The sequence below is a fragment of the Monodon monoceros genome, unplaced genomic scaffold (genome assembly GCF_005190385.1).
Source record: "Monodon monoceros isolate NGI ecotype Baffin Bay Population unplaced genomic scaffold, NGI_Narwhal_1 Super_Scaffold_15, whole genome shotgun sequence".
NCBI classification, from domain to species: Eukaryota; Metazoa; Chordata; class Mammalia; order Artiodactyla; family Monodontidae; genus Monodon; species Monodon monoceros.
In genome coordinates, this window is record NW_021703771.1 from 32930784 (window position 1) to 32952028 (window position 21245).

At 36.0% G+C, this 21245-nt stretch overlaps 1 protein-coding gene across 5 annotated transcripts in view; it reads left to right on the forward strand.

The window, feature by feature from the left end:
* GRIK2 (glutamate ionotropic receptor kainate type subunit 2) overlaps positions 1–21245 on the forward strand; it is a 630583-nt gene that overhangs the window by 445419 nt on the left and 163919 nt on the right. For 4 of the 5 annotated variants that reach the window (XM_029223762.1, XM_029223765.1, XM_029223763.1 and 1 more), the window contains exon 10: positions 3796–4002. In XM_029223762.1, coding sequence (XP_029079595.1) covers positions 3796–4002 — 207 coding nt within the window. Of the gene's footprint in view, positions 1–3795; positions 4003–11029; positions 11033–21245 lie in introns of all 5 variants that reach the window. The other variant, XM_029223766.1, reaches the window with a different exon arrangement.

Genomic DNA, 21245 nt, shown 5'->3' on the forward strand with positions numbered 1-21245 from the left:
GACAGAAGAACTTGTACGATTTCCAAAGGTTAGAACAGAGAGTGAGAGTGACTCCCTAGCTTTTGAGTTGATCACTTTTGTGAGTGCTGGAACCATTTATCAAGATGAAAACACATGGTGGAACAACAGGTTTCAGGGGTCACGAGAAGGAATTTGAATGTTATTCTAAATGCATTGGCAGTCTAGGGATGGTTTGAAGTGGTGGTGGTGATATAATTCAATGTATACTCTAAGAAGATCATTTTTGTTGCTCTGTAGTGAATGAGCAAAAAGAAAGGGAAGCAAGGATAATGCCTCAGTGACTGGCTTGAGTAACTGGAAACTTTCCATTTTCCAAAAGCAGAGAGAACTGAAAAGGTGTACAAGTACAAAGAAGAATTCAATTTGGGAATTAAGGGATATGAGATATCTATGAATGACTAAGTGGTGCTGACAAGTGCTGCTGGAGATGTGTGCCCAAGACTTACTTGGAGAGGTCTGGGTCAGATATATAAATTTTGGAGTCATCAGCATAAAGATGTTATTGAATTTGATGTGTATGGGTAAGATCATTTAGGGATGTATTTTAAGAAAAGAAGGGGAGAGGGGCCATAACCAAGTCTTAAGAGTCATCGACATTTAGAATAAGGTAGAAAAGAAACAACAACAAAGTGTCCTGAGAAGCAGGTTATTGGAACAAGTACATATACTTTGAAATTAATTCTATATAAGGAGACAGATTGATTATTAAGGGGAGAGAAAATGGCTCAGTTAATTAGGTCTTGGAGCAAGTGAAAGGTGATGGGGATGTGCTTTGTATCTTTCTTTTTGTCCCTCCAGATTCATTCTTTACTCTTCTTCACTCTCTCAGGAGGGTGACCTGTGCGAATCACATTAATAGACTGCTGTACCCTCTGACTTTTGATTGGTTTTGACTAATGGGAAGCCCCAGAAGGAGATCAAAGGGAGGGAAGACAGCAAGGTCACGGTTTCTATCCTCATGGGTCCCTCCTGTAGTTGCCTTATACTGCTTATATTTCTCAACTGATCACTATTCTGCTCAAAGTGGCATCCTGTGTTGGGACCCTGACTGATAAAAGGATCAGGACGTAAGTGTAGAGATTGGTCCAATAAGCACAGGGCCAATTCCTCCATAGCAGTAGACAAAGGAAAGAGAAAATGAGCACAGATAAATGGCTCTGGTGGGTTTTGTGGTCTGAAGGTAAAGGTATCCCATGTGATTGCTTTTAATTTCTTGCTGAGGTAATTAACTGAGTATTAGAGTGGGAAGCTGTAAGTATAAAGAAAAATGGATAAAACGTTCATCTCATAGAGTTGGAAATGGATACTACCATAAAATGTTTAAGGATATTAATTTTAGGTGTAAACAATTAGCAGTGTTCCACTCTTCAGGAGTAGGCATGGGAAAGACAAAAAGTTGTTTCCGTAAGGCATGGTTTTGTAAAGCCGAATACCCAAGCACAAGACGGGCAAAGGGCATGAGAATGCCTGTAGTATAGAAATTATACTAGTGGACCAAGGGATGTCGGGCTGACAGTGAAGTGAGGAAGGGGTTGATATGATAGATAATGGGAAAATGTGGAGGTTACTGTGTTAGAGGTCTTTATGGAACTGAAGAATTGTAGGCATGGGTGTGATTGCACTATGAGTTGGATTAATGGGCTGTTAGAAATCCTGATTCAGAGGTATATCATTTTCTGAGACATACAGAGTGCAGTTTTGATCATGGGGGAGAGGGAGGCTAAATGAGAGAAGGATTTGGCAATGAGGAGGTAAAAGGATTGAGTGTGACCATGCTGATCCAAATGGATTTTGAATACAATAGAGAAGGTTGATAAGATTTGGAAGAGAGAAAAATTGTCACCCAGTTGCTAAAAATTTGAAAAATAAAGGCTTCTCTTCATACTTATCCCACAGATCTTCGTAAATCTTCTGATTCACATTTCATTGGATAACAGCAATTGTAAAGAGAGAGCCTGGTGTAGGAGGGTGGCATGAACCTCAGAGAAGCAAAGATTATCTCAGGAGGCAGGGGAAGAAATGGTCTGGGGCCACAATGAGGGGCAAGGGAAGGCACCAAATGTGCTTCTGTCCCTGAGGGGTGTGGGGGTGACACTGAAGAGAGTCTCTGGGACAGGATATAGTTCAGTAAGGCAGGAATGAAAGGGACATTCCAAAAATTGCATGAAGATGTGGAACAAGGTGCTGACCTTTGAGCAGGACTTCTTTCCCACAGTGGAACATCAGAAGAGCAGGAAACTGATCAAGCTAGAGTGTGCATGAAATAGTAGGGTCAGGCCAGGTCAAAGGATATGGGAAGAAAGATGGAATTAGCCTTGTTTCTGAGATGAGTATGGGCGAGCTGACACATTGCTGTTTGTCCAAAACTCCTTTAGGTATTATGGCCCTCATGAGATGACTGTTGTTCTCCCAGGGCTGGGAAGAGGGTGATTGCATTGCTAGATGGACTGGCATGGCAGCCTCCTCAGCTTTTTCACTTTGCATTGTCTTTCTCTAAGAGAGAAGCTTCCAGAGGTTTTGCCCATTGTCAAATAGTAAGTAGTAGAGCCAGTTGCACCCTGGTTTAGTTACAGGACAACCTGTCACACCATGCTTCACCCACTCCCAATAAAATATGCTAATACATGGATTCTCTTAGCCCTTAGTTAAACATATAATCTTTAATAGGGCCTTGCAGAGCCTTACAAGCAAGGTTCCTCACTTGGCTCTTCACCCTTACCTTGTTCAACTAGCTCCCTCACATACTGTATGTGACGTCAATCATATTGATGGCTGTTGTCCTCGTCCCTAGGCGCTCTAGTATCATATTGATCTCAGGCTTTTTATTGCTGTGGCCTTGTCCTGACATGCTCTTCTTTCAGATTTTCAAATGGCTAGACTCCTTCTCATCTTTTAGGTTCTAGTGCATGTTTCATCTCCTCAGAAAAGGTTTCCAGACATATTACTCAATTCTGTCTTATCTTCTCTTATCTTGCCAAGTACCTTGATGTCATTCAATATCTTATTGCCCTAGTTTATGTTTTTATACAATTTATCAGCATCAGAAGTAATGTGTTCTGGTCGTTTAGGCATTTATTATTGTTCTTTTCCCCTATATCATGAACTTCATTTCTCAGGGATTTCTCATTTATATAGAGGAGGGCTGGCTCATAGTAGGCTCCATAAAATCTTGGATGAATGCATAAGCACTTGATAAACATTAGTTTCTTCTATATTCTAAAGTAAGCTACTACTTTTTCTCTTATAATTATAGTAGTTGTAATTTTCATGGTTCTTAGAACAAAATGTGATCATGTATATAAAAGTCCCTAATTCAGTTCTAAGCACATGATAGGCAATTAGGTAATGACTTTTTTTCATTCTTTTATCAATAAACCTCACTGAAACAGCACACCAGAAATTAATTATATGGTATAATTCAAATTGGGGTATTGTAATCATAGTGAAATTATGTCTTAGTATTATACATTGTATAGTATATATCTTATTATATATTATTTATTATATGTGATATAAGATGTGGTATAAGATATATATCATTTTTATTATATAGTTGTGGGGAAGTTATATTTAAATATTCTCTTGTGAGACCCAGGTATTCCCAAAGTAATCTGCCTTCTTAGTGTTTCAAACTATATTAATTAAAATTAGAAGAAAATAAAATTGACTGTTCTAAATTAAAGTGAAATTTTCTATCTTGTAAGAAACTTATAATTGTGATAGTAAGTTTCATGATTAACTGACACTTCCTACCTTCATGTTCGCTGTTTCCAGGAAGAACCCTATGTCCTGTTTAAGAAGTCTGACAAACCTCTTTATGGAAATGATCGATTTGAGGGCTATTGCATTGACCTCCTCAGAGAGCTATCTACAATCCTTGGCTTTACATATGAAATTAGACTTGTGGAGGATGGGAAATATGGAGCCCAGGATGATGCCAATGGACAATGGAATGGAATGGTCCGTGAACTAATTGATCATGTAAGTCCCTTTTCTCATTATTTATTAACTTTGGAAGACTTCTAATAGATTTACTTTTTTTTTTTTTTTTTTTTTTTTGATGGTCAGGGGTTAATAATGTCAGAGAACAGTAATGTATTTTAAGTGGTTATTTTTTTCAATAATGTTATTAAAAGTATATATTATTTTTGACAAATATACAGGATGTAAGGGATGTATATAGTTCTATTAGAAACAGATGTCTGTCTTAAATTAACTAGTAGTTAGTGATTTAATATCTTGAAGTATTTGGTCCTAATTTATAAAATGGAATGTGTTTTTTTTTTATTTAACATCTTTATTGCAGTATAATTTAATTGCTTTACAATGTTGTATTAGTTTCTGCTGTACAGCAAAGTGAATCAGCTATACGTATACATATATCCCCATATCCCATCCCTCTTGCATCTCTCTCCCACCCTCCTATCCCACCCCTCTAAGTGGTCACAAAGCACCACTGCTGCTGCTTCCTACTAGCTATCTATTTTACATTTGGTAGTGTATATATGTCAGTGCTACTCTCTCACTTTGTACCAGCTTACCCTTCCCCCTCCCCATGTCCTCAAGTCCATTCTCTATATCAGCATCTTTATTCCTGTTCTGCCCCTGGGTTTGTCAGAACCATTTTTTTTTTTTTTTTGTAGATTCCATATATATGTGTTAGCATGCAGTATTTGTTTTTCTCTTTCTGACTTACTTCACTCTGTATGACAGACTCTAGGTCCATCCACCTACTACAAGTAACTCAGTTTTGTTTCATTTCTTTTTATAACTAATATTCCATTTTATTTATGTGCCACATCTTCTTTATCCATTCATCTGTCGATGGACACTTAGGTTGCTTCCATGTCCTGGCTATTGTAAATAGTGCTGCAATGAATATTGTGGTACATGACTCTTTGAATTATGGTTTTCTCAGGGTATATGCCCAGTGGTGGGATTGCTGGGTCATATTATAGCTCTATTTTTAGTATTTTAAGGAACCTCCATACTGTTCTCCATAGTGGCTGTATCAATTTCCATTCCCCACAACGGTGCAAGAGGGTTCCCTTTTCTCCACAACCTCTCCAGCATTTATTGTTTGTAGATTTTTTGATGATGGCCATTCTGACCGGTGTGAGGTGATACCACAATGCAGTATTGATTTGCATTTCTCTAATGATTAGTGTTGTTGAGCATCCTTTCATGTGTGTGTTGGCAATCTGTATATCTTCTTTGGAGAAATGTCTATTAAGGTCTTCTGCCCATTTTTGGATTGGGTTGTTCGTTTTTTAAATATCAAGCTGCATGAGCTGTTTATATATTTTGGAGATTAATCCTTGGTCCGTTGATTGATTTGCAAATATTTTCTCCCATTCTGAGGGTTGTCTTTTGGTCTTGTTTATGGTTTCCTTTGCTGTGCAAAAGCTTTGAAGTTTCATTAGGTCCCATTTGTTTATTTTTGTTTTTAGTTCCATTACTCTAGGAGGTGGATCAAAAAAGATCTTGCTGTGATTTACGTCAAAGAGTGTTCTTCCTATGTTCTCCTCTAAGAGTTTTATACTGTCCGGTCTTACATTTAAGTCTCGAAAGCATTTTGAGTTTATTTTTGTGTATGGTGTTAGGGAGTGTTCTAATTTCATTCTTTTACATGTAGCTGTCCAGTTTTCCCAGCACCACTTATTGAAGAGACTGTCTTTTCTCCGTTGTATATCCTTGCCTCCTTTGTCATAGATTAGCTGGTCATAAGTGTGTGGGTTAACCTCTGCGCTTTCTATCTTGTTCCATTGATCTATGTTTCTGTTTTTGTGCCAGTACCGTATTGTCTTGATTACTGTAGCTTTGTAGTATAGTCTGAAGTCAGGGAGTCTGATTCCTCCAGCTCCATTTTTTTCCCTCAAGACTGCTTTGGCTATTCGGGGTCTTTTGTGTCTCCATACAAATTTTAAGATTTTTTTGTTCTAGTTCTGTAAAAAATGCCATTGGTAATTTGATAGGGATTGCATTGAATCTGTAGATTGCTTTGGGTAGTATAGTCATTTTCATAATATTGATTCTTCCAATCCAAGAACATGGTATATCTCTGCATCTTTTGGTATCATCTTTAATTTCTCTCATCAGTGTCTTATAGTTTTATGCATACAGGTCTTTTGTCTCCCTAGGTAGCTTTATTCCTAGGTATTTTAATCTTTTTGTTGCAGTGGTAAATGGGAATGTTTCCTTAATTTCTCTTTCAGATTTTTCCTCATTAGTGTATAGGAATGCAAGAGATTTCTGTGCATTAATTTTATATCCTGCAACTTTACCAAATTCATTGATTAGCTCTAGTAGTTTTCTGGTGGCATCTTTAGGATTCTCTATGTATAGTATCATATCATCTGCAAACAGTGACAGTTTTACTTCTTCTTTTCCAATTTGTATTCCTTTTATTTCTTTTTCTTCTCTGATTGCCGTGGCTAGGACTTCCAAAACTGTGTTGAATAACAGTGGTGAGAGTGGACATCCTTGTCTTGTTCCTGATCTTAGAGGAAATGCTTTCAGTTCTTCACCATTGAGAATGATGTTTGCTGTGGGTTTGTCATATATGGCCTTTATTATGTTGAGGTAGGTTCCCTCTATGCCCACTTTCTGGAGAGTTTTTATCATAAATGGGTGTTGAATTTTGTCAAAAGGTTTTTCTGCATCTATTGAGATGATCATATGGTGTTTATTCTTCAGCTTGTTAATATGGTGTATCACGTTGATTGATTTACGTATATTGAAGAATCCTTGCATCCCTGGGATAAATCCCACTTGATCATGGTGTATGATCCTTTTAATGTATTGTTGGATTCTAGTATTTTGGCTAGTATTTTGTTGAGGATTTTTGCATCTATATTCATCAGTGATATTGGTCTTTAATTTTCTTTTTTTGTAGTATCTTTGTCTGGTTTTGGTATCAGGGTGATGGTGGTCTCATAGAATGAGTTTGGGAGTGTTCCTTTCTCTATAATTTTTTGGAAGAGTTTGAGAAGGATCAGTTTTATCTCTTCTCTAAATGTTTGATACAATTCACCTGTGAAGCCATCTGGTCCTGGATTTTTGTTTGTTGGAAGATTTTTTTTTTTTTTTTTTGCAGTATGCGGGCCTCTCACTGTTGTGGCCTCCCCCGTTGCAGAGCACAGGCTCTGGACGCGCAGGCTCAGTGGCCATGGCTCACGGGCCCAGCCGCTCCGCAGCATGTGGGATCTTCCCAGACCAGGGCATGAACCCGTGTCCCCTGCATCAGCAGGCGGACTCTCAACCACTGTGCCACCAGGGAAGATTTTTAATCACAGTTTCAATTTCATTACTTGTGATTGGTCTGTTCATATTTTCTATATCTTCCTGGTTCAGTCTTGGAAAGTTATACCTTTCTAAGAATTTGTCCATTTCTTCCAGGTTGTCCATTTTATTGGCATAGAGTTGCTTGTGGTAGTCTCTTAGGATACTTTGTATTTCTGCGGTGTCTGTTATAACTTCTCCTTTTTCATTTCTAATTTTACTGATTTGAGTCCTCTCCCTCTTTTTCTTGATGAGTCTGGCCAATGGTTTATCAATTTTGTTTATCTTCTCAAAGAACCAGCTTTTAGTTTTATTGATCTTTGCTATTGTTTTCTTTGTTTCTATTTCAGTTATTTCTGCTCTGATCTTTATGATTTCTTTCCTTCTGCTAACTTTGGTTTTGTTTGTTCTTTGTCTAGTTCTTTTAGGTGTAAGGTTAGATTGTTTATTTGAGATTTTTCTTGCTTGTTGAGGCAGGCTTGTATAGCTATAAACTTCCCTCTTAGAACTGGTTTTGCTGTATCCCATAGGTTTTGGATCGTGGTGTTTTCATTGTCATTTGTCTCTAGGTATTTTTTGATTTCCTCTTTGATTTCTTCAGTGATCTCTTGGTTATTTAGTAAGGTAGTGTTTAGCCTCCATGTGTTTGTGTTTTTTACATTTTTTTCCCCTGTAATTCATTTCTAATCTCATAGCATTGTGGTCAGAAAAGATGCTTGATATGATTTCAGTTTTCTTAAATTTACTGAGGCTTGATTTGTGACCCAAGATGTGATCTTCTTAAATAATTCTGAAAGCTTTCCACTTCTCTCCATCTCCACAGTCACATGGATTAAGTTCCCAATATGAGAATCTTCCCCTTTTAATCTGTTATCTAACGATATCATTCAACTAAAGTCCTGTTTCAGGAAGAGAAATCTGATCATGCCCCTCTTTTGCATAAAGTCTTTCAATAGTTTTCATTGTCCTAAGGATATAGGACCAACTGTATAATATATTTACAAGCCCTTCTACATTTGGTTATTGTTTCTCTCCTATGGAAATCTTTCTGACCCTTCAAATAGACTCTCAGACCTTCTCCACCCTGCTTTCTCTGTTGGGAGGTTCCCTTACATAGAGTAAAGCAACAGGGCTTCCCAGTCAGTGTTCCAAGGAAGAGAGGAGAGTAAGGTTAGAATATTTATTTTCCTCCTCATTCCCTGAGATGTCGTCTTGAGCTGGCTTGTGCCCCATCACTGAATGTCACAGTTTCTCATAATGGTGCCTGCTCTACACAAATGTCTCTCCTGCTCTCAGTTCCAGTTTACACCCTACATAGCTTTGTTTAATTCTGTTCTTAGGGGTGGTTAACGCTTAGCTGCTAATAGCCTTGGGTTCCTGTACCATCCCTTAAAATTTCCATTCACCAATGGTTCTCAAAGTATATTCCATAGACCTGCAGCATCAGTATCACTTTCAAACTTGTTAGAAATGCAAATTTTCAGGTCCTACTCTAGACCTACCAGGTCTGAAACTCTGCAGTGAAACCTGGCAATCTCTATTTTAACAAGGCTTACTGATGAGATTCTGATGTTCCCTGAAGTTTGAGAATAATAAGTCCTTTTGTGAGTAAACCCTGCTCAGGTATCTTCCTTTGAGTGTGCACCTGTTTTCTGTTGAGACCCTGACTGGTGAAGCTTTTTATATTTTCGCTTATCCTGCTCTCTCCAGCCACATCCAGGTGGGCTTTATTCAGTCTTGTTCTCCTTTGCCTCCCGTCTAGTTTTCTGTCCCCAGCACTCTAAACCCCAGTCCAGCTCATCTCGTCTAAGTTGCTTTTGCTTAGTTTCAAAAACACTTCCCCAGTGAGGCTTCCCCTTCCCACCACAGGAAGCCCACCTGCTATGAGTTTCCACATCGTTCTTATTACATAACACCATCACACTTTATTTTAATTACCAGCTTAATATCTACTCTATTTACTTGCATCTAAGTAGTATAATAGTTATAATATCAAGCAAGGCTATTTCAGTTGCACGTGTAAGAAACACGGCTAAATATAGCTTACACAAACATATTTTTTTAGAAGCCCCACATTACAAAAAACATCCAACAGTGATTTTCACTTCAAGTACATTGGATCCAGGGTCTTAAAGTAGGCCATTGTGTGCATTGGCCTCTCTTTCACTGCCTTGTTATCTCTTGGCTTTGCTCTCTTTATAGATTTTATTCTTAAACACTTTCTTTCCACATGGTGACAAAGGAGGCTCAAGTTGGCACTAGGCCAGCGGCTTTCAACTAGGGGCAATTTCTTCTCCAGGAGACATTTGGCAATGTTGGGAGACGTTTTTGTTGTCACAACTTAAGGAGGTGGGAGAGATGTTGCTACTGCCATCAAGGGGTAGAGGCTAGAGATGCTAGTCTCTAAATAATGCACAAGATAGCCCCTCACAACAAAAAATTACTTGCCTCAAATATCAATAGTGTTGAAGTTGAGAAACTCTAATCTAGGTTTATCTGTTTCTTAGAGTCCTCCTTCTGAAAGAGATAGTGGTCTCCTTTTGCCAAAGTGTCAGCAAAATCTATTGCAGGGTGTTGGGGGGAGGTGGGAGGAGTGTTCGCTGGGCCAACTTTGGACCATGTGCCAATCTGGGAACTAATCCATAAGGCTGGGGTAGAGGAGGTGGTTATTGGAATGGCCACACTTGGATCATATGTCGACATCTGGAACTGTGGGACAGAATCGGCCACATCTGAATTATGGTACTTATAATTTTATGTGAACTTGGGGGCAGAGGCAAGCAATATTTATTTTAAACCAGCTATATGCCAATCCATTTTCTAGATGTTCTAGGTTTTACTTGGTTAAGTAGAAGGGGAATAACCATCAAGAGGCTGAATTTATTCAGGTGTTGTGATGGGGAAATATAATTAAAAATAAGATCTTCGTCCAATCCAGAAAACTTCTCCACAAAGCTAGAAGAAAAAGAAAATTTTATTATTGAATAAGCGTTACACTAGAATGTGATGTACACTATAGGCAATTTGCTAAGAGATTGCAAAGACAGAAGCATCACCCTTTTATGTAGCCAAGCAGACACAACGCATTACATACGTGTTCTCAAGATAAGCAATAACTAGTCCTCAAGAAATCTTGAAAGTACTATTTATCACACATAGTTCATATTAAACTTATTTGGTAATTGAGGTGACCATCTGTGTTAGATAATTGGCTTTATACAGTAGAAAAATAAACTTCTCATATCTTTATGACAGCAGGTAGATTTTAGGCACTTGCCCGCCAAAGTTAGCTCCTACCCTCCCACAGAAATTTGGAGTTAGGGTGCACTCTTCCTTGGTGATTCCTTTTCAAAGACATACTTCCCAGGTCCTTGAGAAAGGCATCCTCTGGTGGGAAACCTGGCAAGAGGCTTAACTAACTTTTAAAGATTTATATACATTTCAAAAAGAGAGAGAGAGAAAGGACTTAAAATTATAAGTTTTCTTAAGTAAATGTTCTAAGAAAAGGGGAGGGGTCTCTGATTATTTTCAATAGAGGGAATTGAGTCTCATGTTTAATTTGTATTTGTCCTTACAGTTGCAAGTCTAATTATTTTAGTAATAACTGTTTTTACCACCTTCTTCTCTCTCCTTCCTTCTTGAGAGGACCCTCAAGAAGATCTCTCAAATTCATTTTAATCTAACCAGGGACAGTTATTGGTGGTACGATATGAAGATAGCACCTCAGAAAGTTATTAGGAGAAAGTGGCTCCCTGAGGCATTGTTAGTCCTTGGAAAATGACAAGCCTTTCCCCTAAAAACACCTTCCTCCCCCATCATTTCCACAACAGGGCTGCATAACATGTGTACTAGTAAGTACTTGGTGAGACAGTTGTGGGTTCAAGTCTTAATTCTTTTACTATGTAGCTTTATGCCTTGGGCACATTGCTTTAAACTCTTTAAGCCTTAGTTTTCTCAAAAATAAAATAATGTCATATTAATAATTAGGAATTTTATATATATATATACACATATGTTTCCTAATGCAGTGTCTGACAAATAATAGATAATCAACAAATGGAGACATAATAAGTTTGAACTAATAAGTTCAAAGTTTTTGTCTTCTTACTTATCCTATATTTCTACTATAGTGTTTATGAGTATTCTTGTTGAAGACTAAAAAGTATATTTAGACATTATTACAATGATAAAGATGTAGGGATTATAGTTGCTATTGATATTAATTTTATATTGAATTATAGTAAAATCAGTGTTAAGTTTTTTGTGTTTTTTTTTTACATCTTTATTGGAGTATAATTGCTTTACAACGGTGTGTTAGTTTCTGCTTTATAACAAAGTGAATCAGTTATACATATACATATGTTCCCATATCTCTTCCCTCTTGCGTCTCCCTCCCTTCCACCCTCCCTATCCCACCCCTCCAGGCGGTGACATAGCACCCGAGCCGATGTCCCTGTGCCATGCGGCTCCTTCCCACTAGCTATCTACCTTACGTTTGTTAGTGTGTATATGTCCATGCCTCTCTCTCGCCCTGTAACAAAAAATTTTTGTGAGCCATCAAACTGATTAAAATCTTTATCAGGACACTATTTTACTGTATCAGTTCACTGCATCCACAGTCTTCTGTATTAAGGTATATACATGGGAGCGTTCATTTGCTTCAAATATACTGAAAATAACTAGAAGACACAAATAACAGGATTGCAGAAAGTGTTCAGCATTCAAGAATATTTATTGAAAGAATGACACAAATGGTCCACAGTGTGCCACAACAAATGTGAAACTCAAGCATCTTGCTCCTTAGAGAATATGTGACATATTTTCCAAATGCTTTTCTTATGTTGTCTTCCAGGGGCCTCAATGAAAGTGTCTATTCATGCTCCAAGGAAAGAAATAAGGAGTGACATATTTTCCTCAGAAAATTAAAAGCATCGTAACTTTTTGTATAATATTTTATGAAATATTTGATCGAGTCTTTCACTCTTAAAAGCAAGCTTAGCTATTAAACCTGACATAGAAGTGATGAGTACACAGAAACTTGCTAATGCAACCATTGTATTAAGTTGGACATACATTTACTTGTAGCTTTGGGCTATGTATTCCTTATGGCTAATAACTCATTTGTGGGCTCATGAGACAACTGTTTTTTGTTGTTCATAAATACAACTAAAGTCATTCATAAGCATGAGGGGAAACACCTAAGCTGCAATAAGCTAGCAGCACATATTATTATGGGACTCCTTGAAGGAGACAAGGGCTGTTGCATTACTTTCCAGCCTTTGGTGATGTTTGCCTTGGCAGTGGAAAACCAGGAAGATTTATGCTTGTAAACATCCATACATAAGTTAATAAAGCAGGATGTCAAGTCTCTTTTTGTGCAGGCTAAAAATAGACCTCAGATCTGTCCCTACCTTCCAGTTTTACACCCACCAACCTAGTTCAGACACTTGCCACCTCATTATGTATTTATTATGTACCTCCTGCCTCTTCTTTAGGAATCCACCTACACATTATAGTCATGTTCTTCTTTGATAACTAGTGACTTCTCAAAGCTGTCCCACTCAAAGTATTGCAGAGATGCCAATAGATTGTACTATAAACTTTCAAGTACGCATGTTGACCTTTCATTTATTTCTCACTGTCCCCTGACACCTAGTGGCTCATGCAGTCCTTAAGCTCTTTCACCTTGTCACCTGTTTTTAAGTACACCTCAAGGATTCCATGTTGGGAGTCTGCTTACCTAGGCTTTTCCTGGTCATTTCACACTTCTAAAGAGCCCACTTATATAAACACCTGTAGAACTCCTACTTCTGGTGCTTGATCACAGACACTCCTTGCTACTTGAAATCCTTTGTCCTTTCATCTTTCACACAGAATAAGCCCCAGCTGGAGGCAAATTTCCGAACACCTTTAAGCCGGTGATCTGCAGGGGGCTTCTCTGATCTAGTGTCCTAATGCTGATAAAATCTGTGAGGGAATACTGTGTACTCATACTCCTCAGATCTACAGTTACTTCTTAACTGCAGATTTGGGAATTTGGGTGCTTTCTATCTATCTACCTATGCTGTGTAGCCTTGGGAAAGCTACTTATTCTGTTTTAAGGTCAGTTTTATCACATGTACCGGGGGAATAATGATACTCACTCATAGAATGATGGTGTGGATTGAATGTTAATATCTGAGAGTGGAGCAGCAGTGTAGCCATTTTTAACTTATTCACATACATCAGTGGCACAGCAGAGATGGGGGATGGATGGGGGCAACACAGGGAAGGGGAGAAGGATGACAACAGAGAGAAAGAACAAATTAAATGTCGTCGGACAGTGATGCTGAACCCGCTATAGGTCTCATGCCTCACTGTGTGAAAGCTCCTGGCACAGATGTATACTCTCACGTACACAGATACAGACTTTAAAACAAAGAAGTTACCTAGCTTCTAGTCAAAAACTGCTAATTAATCTGGTATGCAACTATAGGAATTGAGTTCAGTTCTATGACTGGAATGTTTAATGAGTCTTCAAATCATATTTGAGAAGCTGACTCTGAGGACATGAATGTATTACACAGGTGTGTTACCTGTCAAATAGGAAATATTATTATTATTACTGTTATTATATCCAAAGGGATACCAAATGTTTTCTTTCATGTTGCTTTATCTTGGCTATTAAACACCAGGAGTTAATTTGATTATGGTTAAACCATGATTGTATTTAAAACAGGTAATTGACAATATGTATGCTATGGTATTATCAGAGGGCATTTTTTTATCATTACCACTAAAAACAAGAGATTTTTAAAGCCATATTCTCAGTCTTTTTACATCATTAGAATTGTTTAGATCAGACTATGAGAAGTGTTTGTTTGTTGTTACTTAGCTCTTTAAGAGATGCCAAAGAACTTTACAACTTCTTTGGGCTTAGAAAGACTTCTCTTTTAATATCATTAACCGTTTGTGGTTGGTAAGAGAGTAGATTGGTCAATAAAAGCTTTTTTTTTTCTTTTTAATGAAGCTCTTTTTTATAACTTCAAGTGCTGTTGAAATTTTAAAAGCAAACAAACAAAAACTTGATCATTTGACAGATTAAAAAAAGAATGAGAAAATTTCTGTTTTAGTTTATAAAACAACTATGGCAAAGTGGGAAGTCTGTTAGGACCTAATTCCCCCTTATTTTACATAATTTTTAAGAAGACCAGTGATGCTGTGGTTTTCCAGCTGCCTGAATGCTTCCCAGCTTGCTGCCTCAGCAATGCAATCAGCGTTTAACATTATCAAGCCTTTTGTGATTCATGAATAAGCCTTGGAGGACCTCACTTACTTTGCCTTGCCTTCTAATTGGTCTTTTATTACATACTAGGGAGGAAATCAAACATTTGTTTTTCAAGAAACAGTCTCCAGGTATTATCACAAAAATGAAAAGGCTAAATCAAAAAACAGTTTCTAACTAAATAGGAATTGACTTGTGCTGTAGCTCTGAATTTTGATATCATGTTGTCTCAACTCTGCATTCTAGTGGAAGCATTCTAGTATTTCAGTTAAAAAAATTGAATAGGGTTAATATTATTATCACTATTATTTTTTTTTAATTTTGGGAAAAATCACTAAAACATAGAAGTACACATTTATTTATAATTTCCTATGACCGAGAAGTGGCAACTGTAAACATGTTTGTTAACTTTGCTTCAAGTTTCTCTCTTTTAATACAAAAGTTATAAAACATTACAGATAATGTTGAAGTTCCTTACTCACCGTAAAATTTCTCAATTTAGTAATTTCCAAATCAGTTGTAAAAGGTAAAATTACATTTCCCTCATCCCTCCCCACATGTAACCATTCTTAAGTTTGATGTTCTCCTGGTCCATTTTGTATAAATTTCTTAAAGTATTTGGTAGTATTTTTATTTGACCAGTCTCTACTGAGATTCAAATTATTTCCAGTGTTATGCTATGAAAACAAATGCTGTCAGAAAGAGCCTCCTCTTGTCTTGTTGTCTTGTCTCCTGGAGCACCTGTGTCAAGAGGTTCTCTAAGAGATGTACTGGGAAAGGAATTGCTAGTCAGAGTTTACAGATATTTTCAGTTTCATTAGATATTGAAAATACTGTTCTACAAATTGCTTTACCAGTTTACATTTTTGCCAGTAGTTTGTAAGAGTTCTGCTTCTCTGCAAAATCGCTAACATGAGATTCTCAGTATTTGAATTTGGTCAGTTTAAAGACACATGGAATCCCATTGCTTTAATTTATATTCCCTGATTACTGGCCTCTTCCCACTCTCTCCATATTTATTAACTTTTTAGTTTCTCTTTCCTGAAAATCCCATTTACGTCCTTTGCCTTTCCGCATTGATACATAGTAATTTGTTAAATTTTCTGAATACTAATAATGCAAATATTTTTCCTGGTTAGGATCGTGTCATTTAATTTGTTTAAAGCATGTGTATATGCACATGTCTGTGTTTGTGTGAGTTTTGGTATGAAGTTTTAAAGTTTGAGTTTGTTAATTATTTTTTTCTTCATAGTTGTGATGTTTTCACTTCTTTGTTGGGGAAATTCTTCCTTAACTGGAACTCATTAAGATATTCTATTATTTAAGAGTCTTAACGTTTTTGTTTTTCAAATTTAATTCTTTCACCACATGCAGTTTGTTCATTAAGTCCACACAGGTTGGACTTCAACTTAAGTAAAAGTCTGAATTCCTTCCACTCTCAGCATGAAGATAGACAACCAAATAGTCCAGGCCAGACATATTTGTTAATAATTTTCTTTTCTCTGACAAAAAAGCAACTTAGAAAGCAATTGATTTTTACTTTCAGTGAGAAATCTTGTGACTGTTAACTTAGACCTTAGAGCTATGTATTAGGAAGAGCACATGACACGTTAAAAAGGGCTAATGTAGTTCTCTATAATTGAAATTTTTTTCTCAATGATTTAAACAGCAAGTTGTTGAAAGTGGAAATGTACTGTCAAATAGTTCAGAGATAAAACTATTGAGAAAGTTACTCCAGAAGTAGGAGACCGAAGACCAGTATAATTCTGATTTATACTGTGTAATAGATTATGATTCACTAGAAATTATCCTATAGTTGGCACTTAGCAACTGCTTGTTGAATGTCTCTTCTGGGAGAGACACTGTTAACTACAGCATTAACAATACCTTTTAAATATAATGGTTTTATTTGATTTTTTCTATGTACTTTCACAGTAACATTGACGTCATGTTTAGAAATATTTAAGTGTTTTTTAAACATAATTTTTTTAAAAAACTTTGAAATTTTGATGTATTATCAAGATTTTTAAAATAAATTATTTCCCTAATAATGATCTCTTGCTATGCTATTTAGTTGTAATATTATAGCAAAAACTGTCATTAAGGATTATTTTATTTTGTAATTATATAATAAATTATTGAATAAATATCCTCCATGGATACTACTGAGTTCTTCAAACATGATTCTTGAACTTAAAATACTTAAAATATTGGTAAAGTAAATGCTTTGGACATAAATATTGTCAGAAAAAAAAGCACAAGACATAATTTGAAGCTTAAGAGGAAGCAAAATGCTAAATTGGGATTATAGAGACCCCTATAGAGGTATAGAAACTCCTAACACTCCTATACATCCTATACATAATTTTGCCTCTGACAAAACAATATACAACTAATCAGTCTCACACTGCAGGACACTGAAACTTTTCTTTGACATAGTCAGGAAAGGCTTCTTAAAAAAAGAGAGCTTTTAAAAAGCTTCTTAAATGAACAGAGGGAAACAGATTAGAATGGAGAAGGCTTGAAGTTGAGAATTTGATGATGACTCAAGCAAATAAAGTACTATATAAAGATGAAAGTAGAAAAATAAATTAAGGGCAAGGGTATTCTGGGAGAAAACTGCCCACAGGAGCAGATCAAAAATCTAGAATTATTTGAGTTCAATAATAAGAAGTTTGTATTTGAGTCAGAGAGTGAATTTACAGTGACACTGTTAAAGCAGGGGGCTGGAAAATCTGTTTATCTGTGGTATATGGCATTACTTAATAATAAACACTGATTCGCATCTACCGTTATCAGAAAAGCAGAATAAATGTAACTGAAATCAGATATAAACAAATGTGGCTTTTAAAAAAATTTATTTTATATTGGAGTATAGTTGATTAACAATGTTTTGTTAGTTTCAGGTGTACAGCAAAGTGATTCAGTTATAAGTATACATGTATCTATTCTTTTTCAAATTGTTTTCCCATTTAGGTTATTATAGAGTATTGAGCAGAGTTCCCTGTGCTATATAGTAGGTCCTTGTTGGTTCTCTATTTTAAATAAATGTGGCTTTTTTTTAAGGTGACATTTTCTTTAGAACATAAAACAAATCTAAACAGTAACAAAACAGAGTCCTAAACAAAAGCTAAAAAAATTCAAAAGTACAATCATAGCATGAATTTTCTTAATAGAATAAATATCATTTCTTTGTTAACTGTGCCTGGATTTTCCTTTCTCATGAGTTATGTGGAATTGCTTTTCAAAGTAAATTTGAATAATGGAAATAATATAATTGCCAAAAAATGATATTTTTCATGCTATCCCTAAATGCAAGTATAAGTCAATACTAGTAACTCAGCATTTTTCTGTCTGTCATAATTTTAGCCACTAAAGATATATAGACAAATATGAATCCTAGGTGAGATAGGCACATAAATAATTTTTATATACTTCAGGTAATGCAATAATATATTCCCAAGATATTTTGGGAAAACTGAGGGATATATATCTAATCCCGTCTGGGAGGAAAAGGATCAAGGAAGTCTTTAAGCTTACATTGTAAGAAAATGACAGATGCTTTTTCCAATACACTATATTTAATGCTGCAGTTAAATTAATTTTAGCGGGTAGTTCTACCTGAAGGATATTATTTTATATAACATCACACATGACTAAAATAGTGAACTACAACTTGGTCAGGTTCATTTAAATGTATTGAGAAACAATTGAATTTAAGATAAACTCTGATCTGATTCAGAAAATTTTTGAAGACAGGATTAACAAAAGGAAAGAAGATTTCTGTATCTCTTTGTCTGATAGGTTTATTTTTATTAATTAAGAACAATCTATTGAGAATGAATTTATTTGTTAGCATGTAATTACATTAACCTTAACCAATGTTGTTTTATGCTAAAATCATGTGTCTGCACCCATAGAACTTCCTAGTCACTTCTAATTACATTTAAGGTTTTCTGGTTCCTCGAGGACATTAAGTTTGCTAAAGATAAAGCCGCTGAAGGGAAAAATGTATTTCTCACAGACTTAATTATGATGATATTTCTGATCAAATTTTTAAAAACATTATCCAACTTGGATTATTGGAAGATCAGAGATACTGTCTATGGGATATATTCAAGTACAAATATATTTACTTGTTTATGTGACAATATTTAGTTTAGTATTAGACAATATAAAACTATATTTTATGTCCTTGTATTTTCTTCTCTTTGGAAATAATTAACTTTGATACCTTATGATGCTCTTTTCTTTCACCTTAGATTAATGTTTTAGCAACATTTAGATTCCAAGTATTCTCTCTGATGTCACTTTGTTTTTCAATAGATACATCTTCAGGCTTCTCTCTCAGTTTACAATATAAGCTCTGGGAGAAACTATATCTCTAGGACTTAGCACAGTGCCTAATACACAATAGATTCTTAATGAGTGTTTGTTAAATAAATCCACCCTATTTTCCATCGCTGTCACTTTGGCCAATGCCGCTTACAAAGCTACTTACAAATAGGAGTACGTCTCAAATGAATTTCCCCAACCGTCACACTCTGGCGGTCGACTTCCATGCTTTTTCTCGTCCCTGTAGGTGTCAGTGCCTTCACTGAAGCAGGAATCATTTCACGTTCATCTTGGTACCTTCCATAACAGTCACCGCAGGACCTCACACAGGGTGGAGATGGTTAATAAATATCTGTAGAATAAACGAATGGGTAATAGTTGTCCACCTCACCTCTACCCCTCTACACACTACGGGAGTGCAGTAAACTTCACCTACACCTGTGACTCTACTCCAAGCCATAGCTGTGCTATCATCACAGATTCCTTCTGAAAAAAATAAATTTGGGTAAGATTGTTGAACTTAAGAGAAGTTAGAATTTTAAAATGGAGAAATTAGTCATAGCTACAGAATAATAGGTAAAGGCATTCTGAAATAATATCCCAAATGTAGGCACATAGGAAAGTCATCTTCAAATGTTTCTCAAACAAATATTGGCAGATATATCAGATAATACATGATGTAATAATAGGAGGGCATGAGTTAGGGAAAACACTTAGGATAAGACACTTAGAGTAGGTAGCTGTGTACTTACACCCCCCCGCAAAATAATAATTTTCACACAAAAGGTGAAAATTGTCACAGCTGTATTTGTATAAATTAAATGAAACCCGATTAGCTAAGACACTATCAAAAGATAGCTTGTCCTCAGGGAAGGAGCAGAATAGAAATATTGTGTGCACTGTAAACAAAGGGTCATCAATATAAAAGTAACGATTTTAGCATCAGCTTGTTAGGAAAACAAGTCATACTGGTCATCTGAGAGTTTATCTTGTAAATAATATAATATCATCTTTATGGATGGAAACATTTCTAGAATGCATTACATATATTTCACTCTTTGAAACTGTAGTTCAGTGAACATAATACAAACTCCAGTTGAAAACTTTATATCTGTCAATGCTTTCATGATAATATTATACTTTACATTGCAATCACCCAGGAATATGAAATTCATGGCTACCAATTTTTTTCCTATGGTTTGTGCTTGAAATGCTGCAAACATTTGCTCAGTAACCATACATTTTGACTCTTATCTTTTTCATAGGTTCAAATGGGTACTTGATTGATTCACCCAGTCCCCGTTTCCCATCCACTCCAAATGTACTTACCTCACATTCTATCTCAACTTATCTTCTTCAGCTTATTTCCTGTTATCTTTTATTTATTCCAAACTTCCTGACATACATTTTACCTGCTTTCCTACATAAACCATTACACAGACTAGGTAAATTTTATGTCGATTTTCAACCAGCATTTAAATAATTTGAAAAGCAGTATTTTGAAAGATAATCAGATCTCTTTTCCTGTACTATGATGATATTTCTTCCTAAGTACCCATACAGGGCATTAAGAACCAGAGCATGCATTCTTGGGGATAAAAACCCACATCTACTATTTTTTCTCTCATTTTGCTAAGAAGACTATCACAAACATTTTATCTCAAGCTGAATTCTGAGCTGTGCCTCATGAACTGAGGATAAGTTTAAGTTAAACATGTTTAAAACTGGCAAGACTGCTCAGCAGAGCCACCCATACAAACCAGTGATTCCATAGTGGAGATCTCTTCATTCTGGGTCTGGTCCTTAGTTATGCAAGTCCCCAGTGCTTATTACACAGTTATTCAGGAGTTATTGAGCTAACTAAACACACAGAATTGATTTTGAAACCAGAATATTCATTTTTATGGGAGTGTAAAGCGATCAGTGCTTTTTAGTATTCTTACTCCTATTCCACAGGTGCAAATAAAAACCAGTTTAGAAACCAGCCAACCTAGAAATCAAAGGACAAAGCCTAGGTAGTCAGATCTCTTGTCTTGTACTATGACGATATTTCTTCCTAAGTACCCATACAGGGCATTAAGAACCAGAGCATGCATTCTTGGGGATAAAAACCCACATCTACTATATTTTCTCTCATTTTGCTAAGAAGACTATCACAAACATTTTATCTCAAGGATGTTACAGTACAGTTAAGTGAGCTATCGTTTTTTTAAAGAAACAACTGTTTTTCTTGATTAGATTGCTAAGAGATTAGTGACGGTGATAATCTCTAAGACAGTTTCATTTTTATCATCTAAATTTGTTCCCTTTTTCTTATTTCTTGACTTCTTTTGGATTGAATGGA